Below are 24801 nucleotides of genomic sequence, written 5' to 3'. Positions count from 1 at the left end.
CAGTCAGAGCAGTAAAATGAAATGGAAGATTTTCTGTTTCATTAAAGTTATAACTAGACTCTGCTGCTTACAGTGTACGAGTATAAAGATTTATTCCAGTAAGTCTAAAATAATGATTTTGTGTCTTTAAAATAGATCTTAGCAGCTGCAAAAGATGTATCTGTAGTCTGGACCCAAGCCTCTAGAATTATGTATCCATAGAGAAATCATACAGACATTGCAAAAGGCTCTGTGTTTTCCAAAAATATGAATGTTGGCTATGGATAGCACATGCTATATATAGGGTTTCCACACTCATAGACACTCCCATTAAAAAGGAATGCCAACCCAGAATTTTTTAAAGGAAACACCTTATAGAAAACAGCACAAATTTTCCCTCACCAGTAGTGGAATTCAGTACTCTTGGCTGTAAGAGAGAAAACAGACTTCAGATAGGGAGAGCAAAAGGGAACTACTGTTTTTGTAAAGCAAACATGAGACATGCTTTGGTAGTGTATAGAACCAAGTAGATAAGATTTTATATTTTAGCTAACTTCTATAAGTCTTCCAGTCTGATTTGAGGAATATTGAATTCTAAGTAATAAGTAGGGTACTAAAAAGTTTTACTTCTGACAGGGACAACTAATGTTGTTATTTTACTGAAAAATTTTGGGAGATCTTAATGTATTCTGAAGAAAACCCAATAACCAGAAAAGCAGTTCCATGTCATTTTCTGGGGAGATGATGTTCAAAGGGATCCTCACAGTCCCGAACCCAAGACACTCATTAAAGTTATAGTTCTTTGGAAAAAATGTTACATTTCATATAGGCAAAATGAAGAAAGATTAGCAGAAACGGGGATTAGAGGTAAGGAAGATAACACTGATCCCTTCTGATACTGGGTCTGTATTCCCTGAAAATGAACAGATTTGCTACAGTAAATTGTAGTTTCCGTGACTGCACAGAGGAAGGAGACTCACGTTCCATAGTGGCACTGCTGGTTTGGCAGTGTCTATTCCACACTGGCATGGGGACTCTTTTGGGTGGTGCCCAGTGACAGCATAAGGAGCAATGGCCACAAACTAAAATACAAGTTCCACCTCAGCATGAGGAAGAGCTTATTAACATTGAGGGTGACAAAGCACTGCAAGAAGCTGCCCAGGGATGTCGCTCCCCCTCTGGAGGCATCCCAAACCCACCTGGACATGTTCCTGTGTCACCTGCTCCAGATGACCCTGCCTTGCCAGAGGGGCAGATCTGCATGATCTCCAGAGGTCCCTTCCAATCCTAGTGATTCTGTGAACCTGCCATCAAAGTGACTAATGGAGAGATGTACTACATCTCTGAAGAAAATTCCTTAGTACAGGGTGGCTTCAAACATTGCACTGCTTCATGATGTAATGAAGTTTTGTACCAGTGAAGTTAGGGAAAAAAAAAAAAAAAAAAAAAGGGACAAGCAGTAATGTATTTGCAATCATGATTAGTTTTTCTACTCTTCCTTTCATCTCCTATTTCCTTTCAGTGCTGTAGTCTTGTTACCTTGTATTATTTTTAAAGAATTGTATCCTACTTGAAATATGAGAGCCAAAAACCCCAACAAAAACACGTGAAATTTGCTTAAGATTACTAGCAGCAAGTGCAGCAGTTAATATAATGCTAATATATATTAGATGCTTCTGCCAGGCAGGTGAACTCTAATAGATTTGGTGGAATACTATGCAAGCATTGCACTACAATTTTTCACCTCAGCAAATCTTTAATTTGAAGTAATGTTCTAAAGGCTGATGAGGATTTGGTGTAATCATTTCTTAGGTTGTAGTGTCAAAGCTATCAAACTCAAGCTTATGCATAATCAAATATACTGAGCCTTTTAATCACATCTTAAATAAAATAAGGTTTCCATTTTCTTCTCAAGATTTACTGTTAGACCATCTATAACTGTACTTACAGGAACAGTGAGTGATGTTTTTAAGGTAGCTGTCTTTTCACATGATCTATCTGAAAATACTAGAATGAATGTCCATCTATATCCTTTTATTGAATTGTTTTCTTTTCACTTGAAATATCTGCAGATGTAATTTATTGATAAACATATTTCCCATTTATTGTGGTATGCCAAATATGTTTTGAAGAATTTTATCTAAGAACAAATAATTTTAATATATATTTTAAGGACAATATAAAGAGCAATTTTTTGTGCATTATTTATTTCTGATATGTAGATGTGAAATGGCTGATTACTGTAGGTTTTGCAGAAAATGTTTTATGGGCCCATGTAATAATAAGTGCTAATTATATGTGATGAATGCTGCTGGACAGCATTGGAAGTGGGAGCATATTAAGAATAATCTTGCCAAAAATAGTGAAGAAATCAAAAATGAGAACTTATTAGTTCAGTGTACAGAACTAACCTTTGAGAATGGAAAGCAGATGGAAGGTTTAAGGTCAATCTGTCTAATCCAAATTTGGGACACCTCTTTTTAGTGTTGTATATGAAAAAAAAGAAATTATTATTTGAAAGAATGGATATAAGGGGTAATGCGAAAATGTCAGGTATGTTTATTGCATTCTTTTCAAGAATGAGTTGTTTTAAACTGAAGTTCAGCAATGCCTCTTGTATGCACTAGGTGGAGTTTCAGCCTTTGCTATGGAAAAGAATATCTCCATCCAGTGCCACTAGCCCCCGAGGATCTAGTTTTGAACTAGTACTTAGCGTTGGAGAGAAGATTCTTTCCCATATTTTCCTTTTCAAATTGGCAGTGTTTTCGTGTGGAGGATTGACACCCACAAATTTAAACACTGATTTTTGTGCATCAAGTTTGCTCATGACTGTTTTTTAGGAGGGTGGTTAGGAGAGTTGCAAACGTGTGTAGTAGATAGTATGTCTACCCTGGAGTGCAGATTTCTGATGGAAGGGGTTAGTTCTTTTAAATTTCAGGTTTTAGAAGGGAAAATTCTATGTTTTCTCCTCCCAGGTTTGCCAGAATGCATGTATTGCTCGTGCAGACCGCTCGTGTGGTCTTTGCTTCTCTGCAGCGCTGCTGTCACTGTCCCAGTCCCAGTCGCAGCCCTGGCCGGGCCGGGGCTCGCAGGGACAGATCTGCTCGTGTCCCGGCACCTGGGGGCAGGAGGGGAATCTTACGAGTGTGGCTGTATTTAACTGAGAGGTCTGCACTATAAATTACCAGTGTTTTTTAAATTGCAAGAATGCTTCTACATGCTGTGATAAGATGGGGAAGGCGATTTTGCCCAGTGCTATTTGAGGGCTTGTAATTTTTGTGCTCACTGAAAGCACAAACATTTCTGTCTATGTGACAGTTCCCATTCTTCCCACTGTGTGTGATTTATTTGAAGCTAAAATTATTTTAGGGTCAAGACTATGAAATCCTGCATGTTGAAGTTATGTTGGAAATAAGACTTCATCAGAAGTGTGACCTTCATTAAATGCTTCTAGAAAAGCAGAAAAAAAATCTGCAAAATTCATACATCTCTGTGTTTTAAATGTGTTTGATTTTTTTTTTTTTCCTATAAATACCCTAAAGAAACTTTTCAAGAATCAGGTTAGGTCAGGAGTACTCTTCCTGATTCTACTTTTAGAGGAGGGCATAGGAAATCATATTAATTTAGAGGGAACTCTTATTCTGTTTGGTACAGGAGAATAATGCTGGTCATCCTGGAGTCCATTGTCTGGGGACAAAATTATGACTGTTAGCCAAGGAAAAAGCTGCCCAAGTGTTTTGGCTGTAGTATGTAGCTTTTGTGATATTTTAACATCTACTGAAAGAAATGAAAATAGCAAATGAGAACTTGGGTGATTGTATCTCATTGTCATTCAAATTGTTATATATTTGTATACTTACATAATTGTATCACATCTGGTCCTTTCATCACTCTGACACATACATGGAAAGTTTAGAACTCCTTTCAGCTGTATACAGACCTAGCAGAAATATTAAAGCCTTTTAATTGCTACTGGTCAAAGAGGGCAAAAATACTTCTTTCTTGGGTTCTAAAATTTCACTTTGCTGCTTTCTCATGTACTTTCTAGCTTAATTAGCAAAGGTAAAACAGATCTGTTCTTAAATATGTATTTGAATGATGCCCAGGCCTGAAGCATACACAGTTTTGTCCTTTGAATGTCCTCTAAGGATATCAAACATACCTCAGAGAGCAAGATGCTTCTTGGGGAGTCTCTCTATTTTGCCCTCAGTGCTTTGTTCTATATTGTTGCTGTAAGTAGACATGAGCTCTCATAAATGTGAACAGCCCTATAAAAAGATAAGGAAGTTTACTAGGATGGGGCATTCTGCCACTGTTAAATGGGCAAGTGGCACCTCCCTTTCCTGCCCCAGCCCAACAGTTTGAGAATGAGGCAGCTGGTGACTGTCATTTGAGTATGAACCTTGCATCCAAATAACCTTCTACATGAAGCTCTCATTGAAAGATTTTTTTGGTGAGACTTGACTAGAGAGCAAGGCCCAAATGATCTATTAGATAAAAGCCTGGAGAATGAAAGCAAAATACTGATGACAACTTCTGAAACCTTTTCTGGGGAACTGAGCTAGATGTATGGTGGAGGTAGAAACTACATCTTCCATGTGATTCCATGGAGCTGGCTGCATTTAAAAGAGTGATGAACATTGATGTAAGCCTTTGCATGTCCTAAACCCTGAACTATTGCAAAAAAGGCAGCTTTTTGTAGGATTAGAACTGGAGACATAACTAGATTGAAGGCTGAGCATAGACATTCAAGGAATATATAGTAAAACTGGTACAATTTTGCCTGTGAACTTAAACAAAAATATATAAAGGGAAGAGAAAGAAAAAAAAAAGGAAGCTAAGGCTTAAGAAAAATGAAGATTAAAGAGTGAAGGAGGAAACTTGCAGTGAATTAATACTGTCTACAATCCAAATTTTAAGGTAACACAATAATCAGTTTGAATGTGTTTATGACTGATGTGTTGTATTTGATTCACTGCATTCTGATTTAATCACATTTAACATAATAACTTAATGTTATTATGAAATTAACTTACAAATAGTTGGTGTTGATTTCCTGAACTGCCATATGACTAGGGTGATCAGATACAAAAGCTTTGCAAAGAAGTACATTTTAGAATATTAAAAAATCTCATTACTATATGCAGAATCACACAACTGGGAAGCTTTAATAATTTTAATAATTCAATAAGTATATAGCGAAAGCTAAATTGTGGGTGTGAAGTGGACAGACACCACCTTATACATTGTGTTATTTTAGTTATAATATGGCTTTAATTTAAAGTTGCTATGAAGTCACTTTTTGAAGTCAGCATCTTCATATAAGCATTGGATATAGACCACCATGGACAAAAATTAGCAAATCATTTTGGAGATTTATAAAACTGCTTGTTTGCAAGAGCAGATGGCCATTTCTAAAGTTCCTTTTTCTTAGGGAAAGAATTAAAATGGATTAAAAGTTTAATGATTTTTTAATTCATTTTTTCTGTCATCCTCAAAATATAGTGTTAATTTTCAAAGCTTATATTTTTTAACATTGGGACCTCAGTATTAGAACATTTTCATTTATATAACTGCGATTTGTTATTTTTCCTTGTATTACAAATAATGAAAAAAAAGACTAAAATTATTCTTGCTTGTATTTTTTTCCAAAACTAGTTACTCCAAGGTTGTACAGACATATTTTATTATATTGTAGCTAAGATATTGTAATTTTAATAGAGTTAAAACTGTAGTCTTTTACCTTTGGAAATGATAACAGTCAGTTGAGCTGTGCTTTCTGAAACCATTTTATACAGTGTTTACAAGCTAACATTTACATTTTACATTTAAATATGTCTGAACAGGTAATGTGGGTATGTAACTTGTGCCGAAAACAACAAGAAATCCTCACGAAATCAGGAGCCTGGTTCTATAACAGCGGGTCACACGCACCACAGCAGCCAGACCAAGAGGGAATTAGAGCTCTGAGGAACGAGGAAGCACCCCAAGAGAAAAAAGCAAAACTGCAGGAGCATCCGCAGTACCAGGGACCACCAGGTGACATATCCACACAAGCTTTGGACAAAAACAGATCTCAAGGGCTCATAAGACAAGACTCAATTAAGAATGGTTCAACAGTAAAGCATCCAGTAGCAAGTGACACATCAGACAGGTAAGAAAGTATTTAATGATTATCCTGGTATGATTTGATGAATTTATGCTACAAATTTGATTTTATCTCTTACAATTTTGTCTTATTTTTATTCTGTGGCCTATAAAATACATAGTGGGAATTTTGAAGAGCACTGAGAAACCTTTTATTGGTTTCAGATGGTCGTATCCAGTATGTGTTCTTCATTCCTTCTCACTGAAAAAATAGGGGATGAGACAGTCACAGTGTGATGGAGTTTGTCCATGTGCTTGCAACTTTGTCAATTTACAGTAATTGTGCTGTGCAGAATGTTACAGTATTTCTTTTGTGGTCACTGTAGCAAATCCAAAATAGGACTCAAAAAGGCAGATTGATGGAAGATAGCATCTGTTCAGACTACTGAATTAAGACATCTGGTTGTACTTGCAGTAGGTAGTACTGAGAATGGTGAAATCTTTGTGTAATGACTTGAGTCTTTTCAAGGTTTCTCAGTTTCTTGCTGTTAGCTACTGTCATTAGTATAATATATTTTCCTTCTCTGGTTTACATTAGTGTTGCTTGTGTTGTTTGAAACTGTAATTCTATCAGTGCTAATGTAATTTAGAGTAGGTTTAGCCAGAGACTGGCGCAGGAACTTGCCTCCCTTTTTCTTGATGTGATTATTCCAAAAGGCACCAGACAACTCTTAAACCCAGTGGCTAGGTTTTACAGGAACACAGAAATAAAAATGGTTTCATTGAATGAATAAGTTTTGCATCAATAACACTGCTATAGAACTTTAAATATGGTTGGAAGGGAAAGATGAGAGTGCGGTTGCTCAGGTGTTTCCATGGAGATGATATCCTCACACGCGTATGAGAGACCTCCAACTGCCTTGGAATTTGGCAGCCAGAGCAGTATAATCTGGCAGCTTTTCTCTGCTGCCCAGATATGACATCATTAACAGCATTTATTCTGTGAGCTTGAAACAAGTTAGACATATATAGTCTCTTTTACATTTAGTATAAGGAAAATAGTTTCCATTTTTCTTCACATCTTGTATTCCCTCATATTTTATTTCCTATATTTGATCTTGCATGAGAGCAAACTGAATGTAATGAATTGAACCTTTTTTGTTTAACTTATTCTGCCTGATGTTTGCTGTGATTTTGGCTGTTGGGTTCAGTACTTAGTTGTCCTGAGTGCTCCTCAGTTATATGTACAGTGTTTGAAAAGCACAGCTGGCACCTGACGTTAGGGAGCAGGAGTGACAGACTGATTCTCTTGTGGTTCCTTTTTTGCCACTGATTTTGCCTGGAAATTGGTATCATAGATAACATGACAATAAAAAAATCCCAAACCCTTGTTAGCAGCAGCATTTTAACTCTAAAACTGTTTTTATATTATATGCATGCAGAATATGGAGGAAGAGAGTGATATATAAATAAATGCATAATTGAGATACTCAATATGCATTTACACTAAGTAGACTTAAACAATAAACATGGACAGTATAAAGTAATATTTTCCAACAGCAAGAATGTAGGCTTTGTGCCTGAAATCAGAACTATTTTGCTGATTGTGATCACTTCTACTTGATATGTTATTTAAGTTCAGATAGTTTCTTCAGTCATTAGCTTCTTCGTGTTTTATTTGGATAACAATACTGATGTTCCCTAATTAACATGTACAAGTATGCTTTGAATATTATATATATTATATTCTACCGAAGGATAGAGGGTCTTATGAATAATTTTATTCCCTCATGTTCCTCACATAGACTATTTTTTCTGGATCTAATGAAAAAGATTCCTTTGTGATGCCCATTGTGATCCCCATCCATTTTACTCGTCAAATAGACTTTTAGAGAAGAATATCAACAGCTCTGAGAAAGACTACCCCAGAATTCAACTAGGTACCTTCAGAAATTGAGCAACTAACTAGTATGTTAGACCATTTGTCTACATGAAGAGAAAAACATGTCCATTCAAAATATCCAAAATAATAAGGAAATAGACAAAAAAGTCAGAAGTATTTAGAAGTGGCTGTTGCTTGCCTTGCACAATCACAATAGTAGTAAGTAGAAAGTGAGAACTATATTTTCTGTCTTATTTTTCATCAGAAGGACATTAGTTTTGACACAAAATATTTTAAAATGTTAAAACCAATAGCCACTTGTCAAAAGAAAGATATTGCTAGGACTTTATATATTTGGGTTATGATTTGAATAGAAAGGTAAAATGTATTATTTTTGTCAAAGGTTTTTAGTTCTTTTTGTAGCATCCATGGGTGTTGTAGCAATCGTTGCTTAGAAGTTCTTTAAATCAAGTATCATATATCTTATCTTGGTCATCTGGAGACATGTTGGTCACAGAGTAAAGGGCAACATTCAGTCCTTTAATCTCAAGATCATCAATGTCCTTTCTGTCTCATTCCTTACCGTGTCTTTTGGTTGTGCGTTTTTTGTTTTTCCATCCTTGAGTAGGATAGAAAGTAGAACAGATGAGTAGGACTCACCATAATTTTTTCCTGTTTTCTTTATTGGTATTATTCTTCATTAAAATTTTATCGTTTCAACCATTAGACTAGTATTCTGTTTCCTTGATGTAAGCAACAGTCCCATTTACAATTGATAGATCCCAGCCTGTTTAGACAGATAGATAGGTACTTGTTTATAGAACTTCTCTGGCTGATCTGTAATTCTCCAATAACATGTTTTTATGTTCGGAAGTAAGTTGTACTTAACAAGAGCAGAACAGTTTTTCATTACTTTTTTTTCCTAGTTCATATAATAGAATCATAGCATGACTTAGACTACAACCTTAAAATCATCTAGATCCACCTCACTTGCCATGGGCAAGGACATCTTCCACTGGACCATTGCTCAAAGCTCCATCCAGCCTGGCATTGAATATTTCCAGAGATGTCCTGGATATCTCTGGAATATCCATCCAGAGCTTTTCTGGATAACCTGTTCCTGTGCTGCACTACCCTCACAGTAAAGATTTCCTTCCTTATATCTAGCCTAAATCTACCCTCTTTCAGTTTAAATTTTTTACCACAGTATTTACAATCTGCCCTATGGTGCTTTTACTGCTTTTTATATAGTAAACCTGTGGGTAGGGCAGGGGCAGCAGGCACACGTGTATGATTCACTAAATGACCATGGTGTATTTGACATTATTTGAGGTGAGACCAATGTAATTTGTCCCACATGGAGGTTTTGTGCTATGCCCAGTTGAACTATGATCATATGTAGTGGTTGCACAGACTTAACCTTGTGTGCAGGGTGTATGAATGCTGATACAGTGTAATATTAGATTCCTTGAAAACTGCAGAATGATGTGAATCCAAGAAACACAAAATATTATTTTAAGTAAAACATAGACTCAGAAGGTCTATTCTGAGGTCTGCTGAACACAGATGGTAGATTTGTAGTTGCAGTTCTTTGATTTGCAGATTCACATTAATTCTGGATTAGGCAAAGAGGTATGATTTTATTTTATTTTCATCAAGATCTTTCATGTAGTCTATTGTTCCCAAGATCTACACTACTCATCATACAATATGTGTTTTATTTCTAGCAGAAAAATCATTTGAACAGACATAATCTTTTTTTCCCAGTCATTCTGCAGAAGGCAATCAGCTTGTGAAATTTCTTCATTCCAAGCCCATGTTTATATTGTCCTATTAAAATGTGTACAACGTCCTAAAATTAAAATCTTGGAAGCAAGGAACCCAATGCTGATATGAAGCTTTTTTCATTTGTCATTCCCTTTGCCTGAATTGTTAGATCTTTATGTGGTGTTGCCATGCTTAGCTTTTAAAATAATTATTTTTCTTGCTCTCAATAGGATCCACTGTAAAGCCATTTCAGTAACTTTCCACATATGAACTCAGTGTTTTAAACTGTAAATATTTTGTGACTTTTCAGAGGTGTTGCTTCACAAACCTTTATTTTGTACACATACATAGCTCTCTAAAAGTAGTAAACGACTCATGCATCTTCCCAAAGCAAGGTTACAATGACACAGCTATTTATATATATCTGAAACGGTGTTGTGTATTTCAGGTAGATGTGAATTTTTGAGGGTTTTAGAAATTATTATTTTCCCTGATCTGTATTTTATGAATCCAAAATATTCTTCAAAATTTGAAAATGATGACTTTAATTTACAATATATATTTTTCAGGCATTATATTAGTGGAAGAAAAACTTCCTCAAGGGTATTTTTCATGAGATTCAATAAAAAAAAGAAAGTGAAAAATATTGTGAGAATGTTCATTTTCATGTGTTATGAGTCAATTTATACCAATTATATCTATCAGAGGTTGAGCTTTGTCACAAAGAGAGAATTGATTCTTGGTATAGGAAAAGATCACGATCTATAAGCTCATGATCTGAAGGAAGACTAATAAATAAAGCTGCCTGAACCCTTTCCAGATTAACTGTAAGGATATGAGATTAAATCATAAAAACCAGAACGAAAACAACAAATTGAGAGAGTGAGCAGCTGCAGAGTTGCACAACAGCGGTATTTATTTTCCAGGCCAGCAGGCACAGTAAAGATATATCCTACTTCCCTCTCCCTTGTTTTCTCCTTTCAGATATACATATGTATTTGGGGGCTTATTTTCTACCAACCCTCTTCAGAAAAAAAAGAGGATATTTAGGGTGGTTTCCACATGTTATGTAGGAGCCTTGGAGAATGCATATTATTCTGAGTAAGAAATGCAAACAAGAGGCTACTTGGGTCTGAAGATACAGGATTTGTGTTTGTTTTCTTTATGAAATGTATACATGTGCTTCCTACATATAGAGGCTTTATTCTGTTGTGTCACCAAATAGCAGTAGCAGTGAAAGTGGTTTTCTGCATCCCTTTCCTCCCAGTCTTGGGAGGAATGCCAGTATGAGCTGGCAGTGTAGGATCTGTCTTTTGGGACTGCAGTTGGGGATGTCAGGGTGTGAACAGGGAGGAAAAAGGAGACCAAACCAAGAGAGAAAAGGAGGAGACAGGAAAAAGCAGGCATAAGTGAGACGAGAAACATGAAAGAGCAGCACGAATTTAAAAATGAAAATGTGTGTCCATCTGTTTCATGTTTATATCTTTTTAAAATGATTCTTCTTTAATTGCTGGATCATGAACAACTGACACTGAGAATAGCACTGATGGTAGTTTATTGCAATTTAAAATATAACAGTGTAACATTAAAGTCAGTCAATTATACTTATTTCGGAAAAGCTGAAAACTACCCATTTTTTGAGATTATCACTATTTTTCTGCTGTAACACTTATGACACATCACTGTAGTGCAACTTCTGGTTTTGATTGTTTCTGAGTACCTGATTTGATAGATTTCTAGGCCAGATGTGTTAAAACCCCTTTACGTGGGCCTGTGGAGACTAAGCATATTTGACAGCAAAGTATTTTTTACCTGATTCTCAAGTAAAATAGAGGTATTTTAACTTTTTTTTACCTATTCCTTTTAGCTGCTGGAATATTTAAATACAGTGAGAAATATTAAGATAATTGTGTAGAGAAAATATTTAAATTGTATTGGTATTCAAGAGTCAGACTGATAAAGCTGTGTGCAGATTTTTTTCATTCTCAGACAACAGTGTCTCTAAACCTTTCAGAATTCTTTATGTTAGGCATAAAAATATGATTTTTTAAAACATTTTTTACCACCACAGTAGCAAAACCCCACAATTATTGATAAGCATTATGATATTCTTTCACTTAATGAATAAATCTAATACTCCATACAAGAAATTTGCAGGTTGAGTTTAAAATTGAATCAGTATTCTTTTCCATGCATGACTGCAAAGGCCTCACAATGACTTTCCCTGGTGCTAGAACAGGATGCAAAGGGCTCCAGAGGTACTCTAGAATATTTTTAACATATTAACTAAAGATTTAAGTTTTACAGAATTGGAACTGCATCTGAATAAGGTTTTATATTCATCTTCCTACTCCCTTTCTCTACTCCCTTTTACCACTTTAATAGTCCTTAGAGCTGTAAAGTAAAATGTCAATCTGAAAACTAGTCTCAGTAGTTTTTGTTTCTTGTACTTTCATTTCATTGTATGGTATGCTTTCTATGATTCCTGAGATAATAGCTTAGAAAAATAAATCAGTCAACTGCTCTTTTAATAATTTAATTTGTCTACACTAGGATTATAAATGTGGATCAGCATTTCATGGCTGTTCCAGTTTTTAGGTAGAAACTGAAGTTAAGTTTATCTGTAGTCTCAATCTCAAATGGTATTTAAAAAGAATAATAACTATGGCTAGAGGAAGCAATCGAAATCTGTGGGAAGAGAGCCAGAGCAAGTGCAGTATTTAATTATTGAGAAGTACCACCTTGGGTCTAAGAAAGTCAGAAATCCTACAGGTGCAGAAATTTTAATGAAATAATTAGACACAGGACAAGGATTAAGCTACCTTCACTTATGAAGATGATTAAGGATTTTGATATAATTTGTTAGGCAAGGTCTCTGTAAAGAGTTCCTGAATGTTTTTTCCATTGATATTTGCAATGTCCATTAACAATCCAGACTACCTATAGTGGGTAGATATTGTTCCTACCTGTCATTATTAGATTGCAATGGGTTGTAGCACATTCATTCTGTTCTAACTTCTGAAAAACAGGTGGAGCTTTTTCTCTCCATTACCTTTGCAGAACTGTCTGTTTTCTGAGAAATTAAACTCCTTGTACAGTTCTTTGTCTCCTAATATTGGTTTTGTGGATCTCTTGCTTGCATGAACAGTGTCAACTCTGACACAACGTTCAGGATGTGCTGTCACACTGTGACTTCAGTGGGGTTTTTCTGAGCTGTGCATTGCTTCCCTTCCTTCCCTTTTATTTTCTCTAAAAGATTATGATTTACTAAAGTATACCTTTTATGATTATTTTAAGACGAACCTTTAGCTAGCTGTAGAACATATACTGAGTAGCACTGGGCCTCTGACCAACAGCAGCTGCAATTTTGGATACTTTTTTTTGACAAAGCTAATCTGTTTGTAAAAGAGAGACAGAGAGAAGGAAAATTCTAGAACTGTAGCAGAAATAACCTACTTTAAGAAACAGACTAAAACTGCTACATTCCTTTTCAAACACCAGAGTGTTTCAATTAAGAACAAAAAAAAAATTTAAATCCATTTTTAAGTGACTATTTTAACTCAGCTTCAATCATTCTCCACAGTGAGCTAATCTCATATAAATTTTAGGGAATTTCGTTTTCAGTTTGTAGTAGAGAGCCTTTTCAAAAATAATTCCATTAAAACAGGATGGTTTAATTTTGCTTACTGTTACTGATTATTTTATTTTTTTCTCAATGAACATTTGCTGCATGCTCCCTGTTGAAAGCTATCGCTTACTATTTGATTTTTCTCAATCTCGAATGCAGGGAAATCTGGATATTCAGTGCTGTTATTTCATATCTTTGAAGGGGAGTTTGGCCTTCCATTGCAGTCTTACATTTTTGTAAAGCAAAAAAATGTCTTTACCTGTGCTAAAAGACTGTTAATAACTTTAATCTGTAAGCACAGATAACATCTGTATTAGAATATTTAACATTTTTATTAAGTACTGACTACAGCTAACATTTATGACACTAAATATAGTTTTGCTTTTAACTAAACTGATGCTGTAAAAAAGCAATATCTGAAAAAAGTGAGGGTTAGCAGCATTTACAAATTATTTATTAAAATTAATAAGGCCAATACCTTTCTGGGTTGAGCATATCTTGAAGTGCAGCTTTGTTGACCTTGCATAAACTTGAATGTTAGAGTTCACTGTGTGCTCATAATCCTTAGTTGCACTGTCCTTTGTTCTTTGAAGGCTAAGTTATCTAAAAAAGTATAAATAACAGATTTTTAAAAATTTCATATATTAAAAGAAATTGTGTGTAAGGATGAATAAGATACATCTGTGGAGTGTAGCTGAGGGAAATTTCTGACATTTGGTAAAGAGCTCTGCTAAGTCAAGTTTATTGTTTCTAGCAGCCAAGTAATTTTGGGATCTGCAGGAAGCAATTGAATGAATGGCTTTTGTTTTCATATTTTGTACCGTAGCTACATAGACTGAAATAAAATAAAAAAGTGAGACTGCATGCAAATGGTCTGGTGCAAATGGATTGGTGCAAATTTTTTGGCTTTTTCTTTGTGACTTCCTTTAGAAGTCACAAATTATAAATAAATCACTTCTGTAGTGCAATCACTGATCTTTTGCATGGTAAGATTAAAAATTTTAGTAACTGTCAAGCTATTTTATTAAGTCAGATTTGAGGAAAAAAATGTAACAATAATGAATATAATAGGACCAGGGTGACCATATTTTTATAATTCAAAATTACATAATTAAGCAATATGATTTTCTTTCTACCTTTTATTTAGCACAATTATTCTATTTTTTTATCTTCCCTTCTTCAAGACAAATCCTTTCATCCCTTTGCCTACTCTGGAATGCTTTTATAGAATTATTTATTTAGTTAGTTATTTTATTAACTATTTTTTTCTGTATATCACTGTCTCTTTTCCACCAGTGTGAGAAACAAAACCAAACCCTGGCTAGAAATTTAAAGTGGTTTCAAAGATAGACCCATGATCTTTTTTCACCTAAAGACAGACATTCTTTTCTTCTCTAAGCCACTTATTTTACTTTTCCCATGATGTAGTTCACTTCATTTCCCCGCTTGACAACCAATAATTCTGCAACCATTCCTAAGTGTCCTTTCAGTTTTGTGGTAAACTAATTTGACACTTTTCTCCCAAGCTTAGAGAAATCTTAATTTTGTACCTTTCAGGATAAACAAGGCTCTCTACATTCTTTACTAATCTGAATAAAGACAGCCACAGACATTTTAAGGGAATAGTTGCAGCAAAGTAGTGCAGTACGATGTCATTTCAAGTTAAGAAGGAAATGTAGGTGACCTGAAGTCAATGACTCTTCAAGTAGTGCTCTAAAATCCAAGGTAATATCTGTATATGATATGCAGTGGGTTGTGTATACATGTGACTTGTTCTGACTTCCTGCAGCTCTGTTCCCTGTAACCATGCCCTGGTGTTTTTAGAAAATGACATCAGCAAGTGCCCGGTTCTGCAGCACTGAGCTTCCTGAAAATGCTATTATGGACCTCAGAAAGTGTAGCAACTTCATAGAATATCAAGAGGTTAAATTGCTCCAAACACAGTTTTCCGAATTTCTGCTCCACTGTTTTGTCAGCTGGTATTATATGCTTGAACTGGCCCCTAGATGTAATTTCTCTGCCTAAGCAAGTTTCTGTTATGCGGCGTGTAATAGAGCGAACCACGAACTTTGCTGCAGAAACCCCATTTTCTTTGTAAAAGCAAAATGGCAAGAAGAAGAGTTCTTATGGTAAGGCTGTGATAGAAAGAAATACATTTTAACTGCAAGAGGCTACATTAGTAATAAATTTGTGAAAATGCTGGACTTTAAATAAGTTCTTGATGATCATTAAAAAAAATGTTTAAAATACCTAGCAAGGCCAAGGAGATTAAAGCAAAAACATCTGATTTGCTTTATAATGCCAAATAAATTGGTAGGCTTCAGAAGGACATTGCATTCTAAAGTTCCAAGTCAGTGCACAAACCTGATTTTTTTTTTTTAAGAGGTAGATTAATTTTAATTGAATCTTTTTGACTCTGCCATGAGGTGCTGGGCTGACAAAAAATTACCTGCTTGAGTTGCATCTTTGTGCTGCAGCTAGAACTGTGAAAAATATTTAAGCTAGAAGAGGAATCAAAATTAGTTCAAGAATCTCAATCCTTGAATATAAGAAATTTGACAACTCAAAGGTTAGTTCAGTAATTCCACCTCCTCACTAGGATGAGGTAATTGCATTCTATTCCTAAAATGGACATTTAGTGATTAATCTTCCTGTACCATTTATTAACAGGGTATAGAACAAAAATGTATTCTTGAAAGAAACAAAAGTTAACTTGGATATGCATTTTTTATAAAGCAATGTATAATTTGGTTGCTTCTTGTGTCTCAAGTACATACAAGACTGAAGAATTGACTTTCATGTACAAAATATATATCAATATTTTAAGCAATAAATTTGATCTTCTGAATAAAGTAAAATTGAAGTAAAATATAATTTAATTTCTACTCAGCAGATATTTAAATGCAGACATTCTTTCCAAAATTAGAATGTCAATTCTAAAGACCCTGAGAACCAGGGTAAGAAGGGAAAGAGGAAGATATGTCATTTAAATAATGGAAAATATAGGAATATTTTGTAGATGGGACTCAAACTCTCTAGCTTTGGATATCAAGAGCAGTACTAATAGTGCCTCAACTTTTCAAAAAAATTGTTTTGGATGGTGACAAACTGCATTGCAGTAATGATTGATGCACTAACATAGATCTGGATCATTTTCACCTACTTTACTTTATTGCTCCTCCTTCAAGTAATTAAGAGCATATTTAAGAATGTTTGTGTCCTTTTGGTAGATATTCCCAAAAGCTGTCAATTGTTTTTGGTGTTAAGCATTGCAAAGCTAACCAAACAAGGAGATTTTGCTCCAGACAAGAATTTGAAATTTCATTCTCTATGTGGCATACAGATATTTCTTTCAGAAGCACTTTTTTCTGTTTGAAAATGAGATTTATTTAGAATTTTATTCTGTGGTATGTCACCAAGTATCATGAAGCTTTACAGTTGCAACAATCAATTATGAAATTAACCCTAACTCCCTTCCCAAATGGCCAATGATGCCTTTATTCCACTAAAATAGAACTCCCGTATTAAATGGAAATTTTTCCAAAGTAAAATATTTACAAAGCCCTAATGCTTATAAAATCCATGACACTGTCAAAGGAAATGAATTCCAGAAGTGTGTGATCATCAGGAAAATATCCTTCTGGTATTCCAATCAGCTGAATATAGGAGTACCCCAGGAGACCATAAATCTCATAATGACATGAAAGAAAGATAAATTAGTCTCTTTGAACTCATCCCCAAGATATGGAAGGCTCAAATTTTTAACCAGTGGACTGAGCAGCAAAAATTAATAAACAATCTAGTGCACAGATGTGTTATCATAGCTTCTATGAAACTAAATGAAAAGACTTATTTTAATCTTACTGTCATTTGGACAATGATCTGTCTTTTAGTTTGCACATATATTAGTCTTTGTTTCCAGCACAGATCACCTGGACACATTGACACCCAGCACATGTTTGGACCTTTAAGGACCTAATCAGTCATCTGTAAGTAGAGATATGGCAATAAATCTCAAGATATTTTCCAAGTGAAAAAAAAGTAATTTCTAAAATTAATTAAACTCATTATGAATGAGACACCATCTCTGCAAATGTATAACCACCATGGATTTCAAGATCAATGTAATTGCTATTTTCTTTACATAACAAGGAACTTTATGATCAGCCTGTTCACCAAAAAAGTGCATGTGTAAAGGATGTCGTAACTGTGGTAACTGTGTCTTTCATGAAGAAAACAGTCTCTTTATCTGAGTGTATATATTGGAATAATATCTGTTGGAGGTATTTACATAGTTGATAATCATAGTTGGACTGTTATAGTTTTTTTTTTGTTTGTTTGTTTTTTTTCTTTGCTGACTGCTTAAATTTCTATAACTTGGAGAATAAGGGATATAAGTACAAACTACCTGTGAGCACTGAAGAAAATAACTTGCACCTTGAATACCTTATCCTGAAATGGAGAGTAAAGACAGGACTGTTAGTGAGTGTATTTTCAGGTTCTGTTTTTAGTATTTTACATTATTAATCATGCATAATACTTTTTTAGTAGTATTTAAATCACCTTTTGTGTTTTTGAAAGGTGAAAAATTATCACTTTTTATAAAAGTGAAGAACAGAAATCTCTTCTATAGCAGAAGTTTTCAGTGCACTGTTTCAAAAATCAATCAAATCTCTGTCCTAGGACAGCAATTCTTGTCTAGTGAGACACATCTCATTGGTGAACCATCCAGAACTGCAAATGAGGCATAAAACAGGATTCATGTACTATAATGAGGTGCAAGGAAATATCAATTGATTGTAAGTCAGCTGAAGGTAAAATTGGTTGAAATATACTATTCTAAACCACATGTTCTAGAAGGTGCAGCAAGTACTGAATATTGAGCTTTTGCATGCTTTGCATCCACAGACTTCTCTACTTCTTCAACCAGTGTTTAGAAAATTTGGTGTTCCTGATGGATAAAGGAGCTATTTCTTCAGCCAGGGGAGTGAGGTGTCAGTTAGATATTTTCTAGTACTCCTCTAATACTTTTAGAAACATTATTTATATATATACTACATGTATGGACATGGACACACTAAAAGCTTAGGATGCCTAGCCATTTCAGTTAACTATCAGAACTCTAGGAAAGCAGAGAACTGATTATGGGACCATCATTTGATCCCGAGTTTCAAGAAATTTATTTTGTGGAGATGTATTTCTCCTGTAGGAAACTGACCAGTTCTGCAGAAATGAAAAAAAATAGTAGCATTTCTGAATTATTTTAGTACAAAAATAAAATCATGTTCTTGCAGGTTGAAGAAGTGATTTCTACATTTATTAGAAAATCAGGTCAGTTTTCTTGTTTGCCAAATGCAATTTCTGCCTCAGTAGCTCTTTATAGAAATTATGTCTTAGGTTAGGATAGTGGTTGAAAAACCCCATTTCCCTAGATCTGAAGGCTTCTTTTTTGTATGTGACATCTGCCATCAATAGTTTTTCTAGAAATCTAAATCCCTAAGACAGGATTTGCTAGAACCCTAAATCCCTGAAGATCCCTAAAAATAACTGTTATATGTGGGGAAAATGCATGAGTTGGAAATAGGAAGAGAATGCACACACCTGGATTTTTTTCAGATATGGTGTCAGAACACAGCTAAAGCAGGAACTGGAAAGTGTTCTCAGATCTAGCAATTGAAATGAAACCACAGATTTGTATTCCTGCCTCCTATATAAAGTAATTAGACAAGCACAAGAACATGTCATTAAATCTCTTTCTGGGCACTCATGCAATTTTTAGTCACATGATTTTTCACCCCTACACTTTCTTCTTTCTGTTAATTATACGGGAAGGAAAAGGTGGCTAGCTTTCCAAACTATACTCCTTAGTCATCTACATTTAGGTGGGATGAAACTGGGTGTCTTTGTTATTAAGGTTAAACAATCTAAATTCAACCTCTGAATTTACCTAAAATCAGTACCACCTTTGTTTTTAAACGTAGACTTCCCTAAGCAAGAAATACTTAGAAAAGCCCAGAACTGGCAAGTGAGGTAGAAGAAGGCACTGGAATTTTGTTTCAGTCCAAGCAAGCTGTATATTTTGTGAAATATTCAGAAGGAAAAAGATGTGAGAAATAATTAAAATTATACATTTTATATAATTATTTGCAACTATTCCATGCCTTGTCATATTTAAATAACATTCCCCATATTGCCTTTCAGCTATTGTATTAAAGAGGATTCTGCAGAGAGGTTTGAGAAGACAATCTATACTGAGCTAAGGAAACTAAACAATAAGTCAAAGTTATTCATGTTAAAGGTCTCTTAAAAAGAATTATATTCAGAGGTATACCCATTTGTGAGGCATACTTACTTATTAATTTCAAGAATTAGTACTGTTGTGGTATAGTCTATCACAACAAATAGCTATAGGTTTTCAAATTATAATTTTTCTATTTCCTTCTTCTAATTTGTTTGGCTTTTTTTTCCCCATCTTACTCATCCTCAAATGCGCAATTTGTGTGTGGTCAGTGCCAGTTTTTGTATGTGTCCATACCAGCCCTAACAGTAGGATTTCCCAAGTGAACATATGGCACATTTCCTAATATCTGTGTAAGGAATAAAGTTAGACCTACCATTGTGTTATCTGAGTTTTAAAAAATGTAGAATTATTTTATCAGTAAAAGTTTGTATTTTACATCATCTGACATTTAACTTTCACAAGTCTCTATTTTTTAATTTCACAGATTTAGAATTTTATTAAAAAGAAACTGACAAAAAAACCCAAAGTATCAACTTCCAAGTGTTTTATTTGTAGAATATAATCTTTCCTAAGCAGTAAGTATACAGTATGCAAATATAATGTTTAACTTTTTTGCCACTTTTTAGGAAGTTTTAAAGATGTCCTGATCAGTGGATCATGATTGTTTATTTCATTTACATAGACCATGATGAAATGCAGAGAAATGAGTTGTGTCCTCACAGAACTCACATCTAATATCAGAGAGTTGGCACTTTTCTGCTTAGGAAATCCAAAGCTAATCTGGAATTTCCCGTCCAGACAGCTTTTTGGCTGATGTACTTTGTACTCCTTGACATCCTTGAGAATCTATAGATGTCAAGGTTAGTTTTGTCTTTTATTAAAAATTAGACAGTTGTTTACCTTTTTTCCCTGTGTGTTGAAGTCATAAGTACTCAGAATTTCTGGAGATGGGAATATCCAGATACCTGTAAAGGTGCTAAAGGTAAACTGACAGCTTATTTTATCCTCAATGTAAGTAGGTTAATGAGAGCATCCTCTTTGCCATTTTGAGTATTGTTGTGCTTGCTGGGCGATGTCGTGACTGAGGAGCAGAGCACAGCCTGCTTGCACTGGCACTAGAGTGGTTCCAGTATCTGGAAACGTGCTAGAGGCACAGTGTTGAACTGTGCTTTTGGGCCTTAATCCAAAGACTGTTGGCATGAGTGTTATCCCTGATTTCACTGGAATTAGGCTACTTAAACACTTGATGCTACAAGGAATGTGTTTCAACAGACTTTGGAATCCAGTAAAGTTCCAGTATCCTACACAGCAAGTAGAAGGGCTTAGGGTCCACACCTCCTGTTTGGACCACTGACATTACTCTTACCTGCAACTTTAGTCACATCACTTAATCTTCATATCCTAAAGAATTTAATAGAGAATATGCTTACAAGGTTTGTAATAATTAACTGGTTTTTGAAGCTTATTCTAAGGATAAATTATTATTATTCAGTGTTTGATATTACTGCTGGTGGAACAGGAGATAAACTTTTGTGAGTCCTTTGTGAATGTGATGCCTCTACCATCAAGTCTGACAGAAAATGAAGAAGAGGGAGTTAAATACACCTGGGAGACAGTTCCATGAGTTCCAGAACCGGTACAGCCTATAATGGAATATCATGTTTTTTCAACCTAATTCTTCTGTGATGTGGTGGAAGACCACAATAACTTAAGCATCATTTCCTATTATTTTTGATAATTTTGTCAAAGGTCAGATGGCAGTGTTGTGCCTATTTTCTGACCATGCTCTGACTGTCTTTCTGTGGTGAAAGTCATTGAGTAATGGCTCTCAGTTGTCCCCACTCTTCCTCCATACACACTGACTTGAGTCTTTGTTCTCTTGAGATGATACGTATTTTTACAGAGATTTCTGGAATTTAACTATATAAATACTTATGCCCTATGAAATTACCCAGTCTCCTCAAACATATCAGTCATGATGATGGATGGTGAAATGGAAGAAAAAAGGGATAAACATACTATCCAGATTTCTAAGTCTCATCTATTGGCCCAAACAGTATAACTTACACTAAAGGGAGAGTATAGATTAATTTAAATGTCTGCATGGGAGAAATATGAAGAGGGACACTGAGAAGAATTAAATAAATGGAATGCCTCAAAAAAGAAATAAAGAAATGTGAAGATACTGAGAATAAAACACAAGAAAAAAAACACAATATATTATGGTGTAAGATGAGGATGAATTTACTTTCTTTTACATTACTATACTTTGGTAGTGGATATTTTCTGTAATGGGGTTTGGTCTCTTAGCTGGAATTTCAGTATCTTCCATTGTGGATCTGTGACCTGACTACCAAGGATTAAAATCAGTATCACTTTTCCATTCTTGATTAATGTTTAACTCAGTGAATTAAATAGTTCTTTCAATATTTAATTATTTTACAGGAGAGAGAACAGTGTCAACAGCAGAGACAAATTCCCTCAGGAATAACCAGGGGGATGTTGATAAGAACTTTGTGGGCATATTTTAGGAAGCCAGTAGAGAAACCTGGGATTCAGTTTTCCATGCTTCCTAACACTGTTCTAATGGCCCATCTACCTGTAATAAGAAGAATTTTGCATTTTGAATGACTGCTCGGGCACCAAGAGAACAAGAAGATTCATTTTTACAGTTCTTGGACAGAGACTGATGCTTACCTGTAGCCTGGATTTAGGTATTTTTATTCTTTTGGGTTTGAGGCTTTATTGGTGTCCCTTTCTTTATTACTTCCTATAGTAGGTATTCAGAATACTGGCTTCTATGACTCCTGTTGTTATGTGTTTAAATTTGAAGTTGTAGATTTTGCATTAGTTGATAAACTTCGCTTGTGAAATGGAACCTTTGAACATTGATGTGATGAAATACAAATGGGTGTGTGCTTTATCCCAAAAGAAAGTCTGCTTGCATTTCACTTGCAGTATTGAAGTGAAATGCCCAATCTGGAATGGAATTTCCAATAGACCTTAAAATCATGTCCTACCTTGGAGCATCAGTTTGCTGACCCAAAAGGAATGGTCTTATATACAGTAATAATACAACACTATCTAATGTCCAAGGCCACCGTTGTTAACTTACCTGTTTGAAAAGAATTTGTTCAGAAGTTTATTATTTTCATAATGAATTCCAGTCAAAACTTTTTAATCATGAGTATTTAACTAAATGCTTTGATAAGGGCATATTGGAGAGCAATGGTGGTATAATACAGGTATTTATGTGCTATTAATTACCAAATTTTATGTAGTGTCTAGATGGAAAAAACAGTAGACATTAGACTTTCTGTACATTTAAAAAATCCCACTTTTAACCCCAAACTCCAAGTGACTCAGCTCTACAATTTTCTTCTGCTTTCAATTTTCTTCAACTTTTTTTCCATCAAACTATATTTACATACTATTCAGTAGATTAGAATGAAATTGAATCCAAAATTATTTTTGATCACATTTTTTATCACAGAAAAATCTTTGTCTTATAAGCTGTAATATATAAGTTTGTATGACTCTACCTTGTTTAAACTATGTCCTGTGAAATCTTTTTTATATGCTTATAATAAGTCATGCATGTAAGTAATGTTTGAGATAACATTTATACGTATTGTCAACTTCTTGTATAATAGGTTTACATTTCTGAAATCTAGAATCAAATCAAGGAAGTTTAATCTTATGTTTGAAATAGAAATATTTTATATAAATTTGAAAATGCTCATATTTGGGAGCTTTCTAGATAACTTTTCGTCTTAAAAACTTGTATCTGGTGAACTTTTATTAAGATTCAGTTTAGCTACAGAGCAAGGTATCTGTATGGACCTCAGTGTAGCTTGGCTTCATGGATTCAATGATGCTTTCTCAGGCTTGTCTTTCCATTTTGAAATAGGCTGTCAGCCATGTCAGGTAGTTGTTCAGACCATCTAGTACTCATTTTACTCTTTCAAGTATCTCTGCAGTATCTTTAAAGTGCTTAGTCTTAATTTCCATAAAACCCTTGATAAAATTGGGGTGAAAATGAAATATATTATTACTAAACCATAAATAGCAAGAGCATGTGCACATATCTTTTTGCAAGTATAAATGCATCAAATACCATAATAAAGATCACTGTTCAAATTATTTTAATGAGGCCCTCAAAGGATAGGAAATGCTAGAAAGAGAAGTGCTTGAGCAGTGCTTGGCTTACCTGGTTCTTTTTAAGTACACAATTAGAGGTGTTCCAAGAAAAAAAAGCCTGTGCATATAGGACCGCTTTTTCTTCTAGTGTGTGTATTGGAGAGTATAGAGTGAGAGCCCTGAAGAACCGAAAAGGAGATCTCAAGTTAAATATCAAATAGATAGAAAAGTAATCCCTGTCTTTTTCAACATTCTTATGTGAAGCTTTTAATTTGGGAATGCTGAAGGTATACTTTCCTCAATCTTAGAAATTACACTAAATCACTGCCCTTCCCAAAAGGAATTTTTTAATATAAGAAACAGTGTCACATTTGAAGACCCATAACAGCATTGAAATAAGTAGTACCTGTAGCATTTTGTTCTCAAACAATATCAGTGTACAGAAAACAAATTTTGTGTGGTTCTACTGACTTCTTTTGATTGTCAGTTTCATTTTGGTTCTCAAAGGATGGGTACTTCAGTGGGCAAAGCCTACTCTGCTCATACTCCTTCATTCTATTTCTTCCAGCCTCTTCATGTTAGGTCTCCTTACTTCCCTGACTCTTCTCAGATGAATGATGACATTCTGGAAAAGGTGGAAGTACCTAAAAAGAGATGTTAGTAGGAAGCCCACATTATAGGGTCACTTCACTACTCTAGGCCACATAATAAATGCAGGAAACAATTATTGGCTAAGGGGTCTCTTGGAGTGCATTAGAAGGGTCAGGAAAGAAAGGCAATTCTGTTTTATTCTCTTCCATTCATTTTTAAAAATAAAAAATAGTATTTTAAATCAATAGTACAGTCAATTTTGATGAAAATTCCAGATCTTCAAGAACATATGTATTTGCACAAATCCCATTTCTTTATACCTGAATTTTCTGCTAGCAGCAACGATGAAGTATTTGCCTTTAAAAGTATTCTCTTACTTCCCTATGAATCATTTCACATGCATGAGTATCTGCTGGGTACTCTTTATTCCTTACTCCAATATAAAATTAAAAATCTAAAAGTTTTAAATATATGTCTTTTGTTAGT

General features: G+C 34.7%; 1 protein-coding gene across 37 annotated transcripts in view; it reads left to right on the top strand.

Moving 5' to 3' along the window:
- Positions 1-24801, top strand: part of RIMS2 (regulating synaptic membrane exocytosis 2) — a 447453-nt gene that overhangs the window by 109854 nt on the left and 312798 nt on the right. For 36 of the 37 annotated variants that reach the window (XM_077782606.1, XM_021546524.3, XM_021546510.3 and 33 more), the window contains one exon: positions 5826-6133. In XM_077782606.1, the coding sequence (XP_077638732.1) occupies positions 5826-6133 (308 nt within the window). Of the gene's footprint in view, positions 1-5825; positions 6134-10302; positions 10319-24801 lie in introns of all 37 variants that reach the window. The other variant, XM_031504068.2, reaches the window with a different exon arrangement.

Source organism: Lonchura striata, chromosome 1, assembly GCF_046129695.1.
Source record: "Lonchura striata isolate bLonStr1 chromosome 1, bLonStr1.mat, whole genome shotgun sequence".
NCBI classification, from domain to species: Eukaryota; Metazoa; Chordata; class Aves; order Passeriformes; family Estrildidae; genus Lonchura; species Lonchura striata.
Note: the sequence above shows the minus strand (reverse complement) of the source record. Positions and strands in the feature narration are given on the sequence as shown.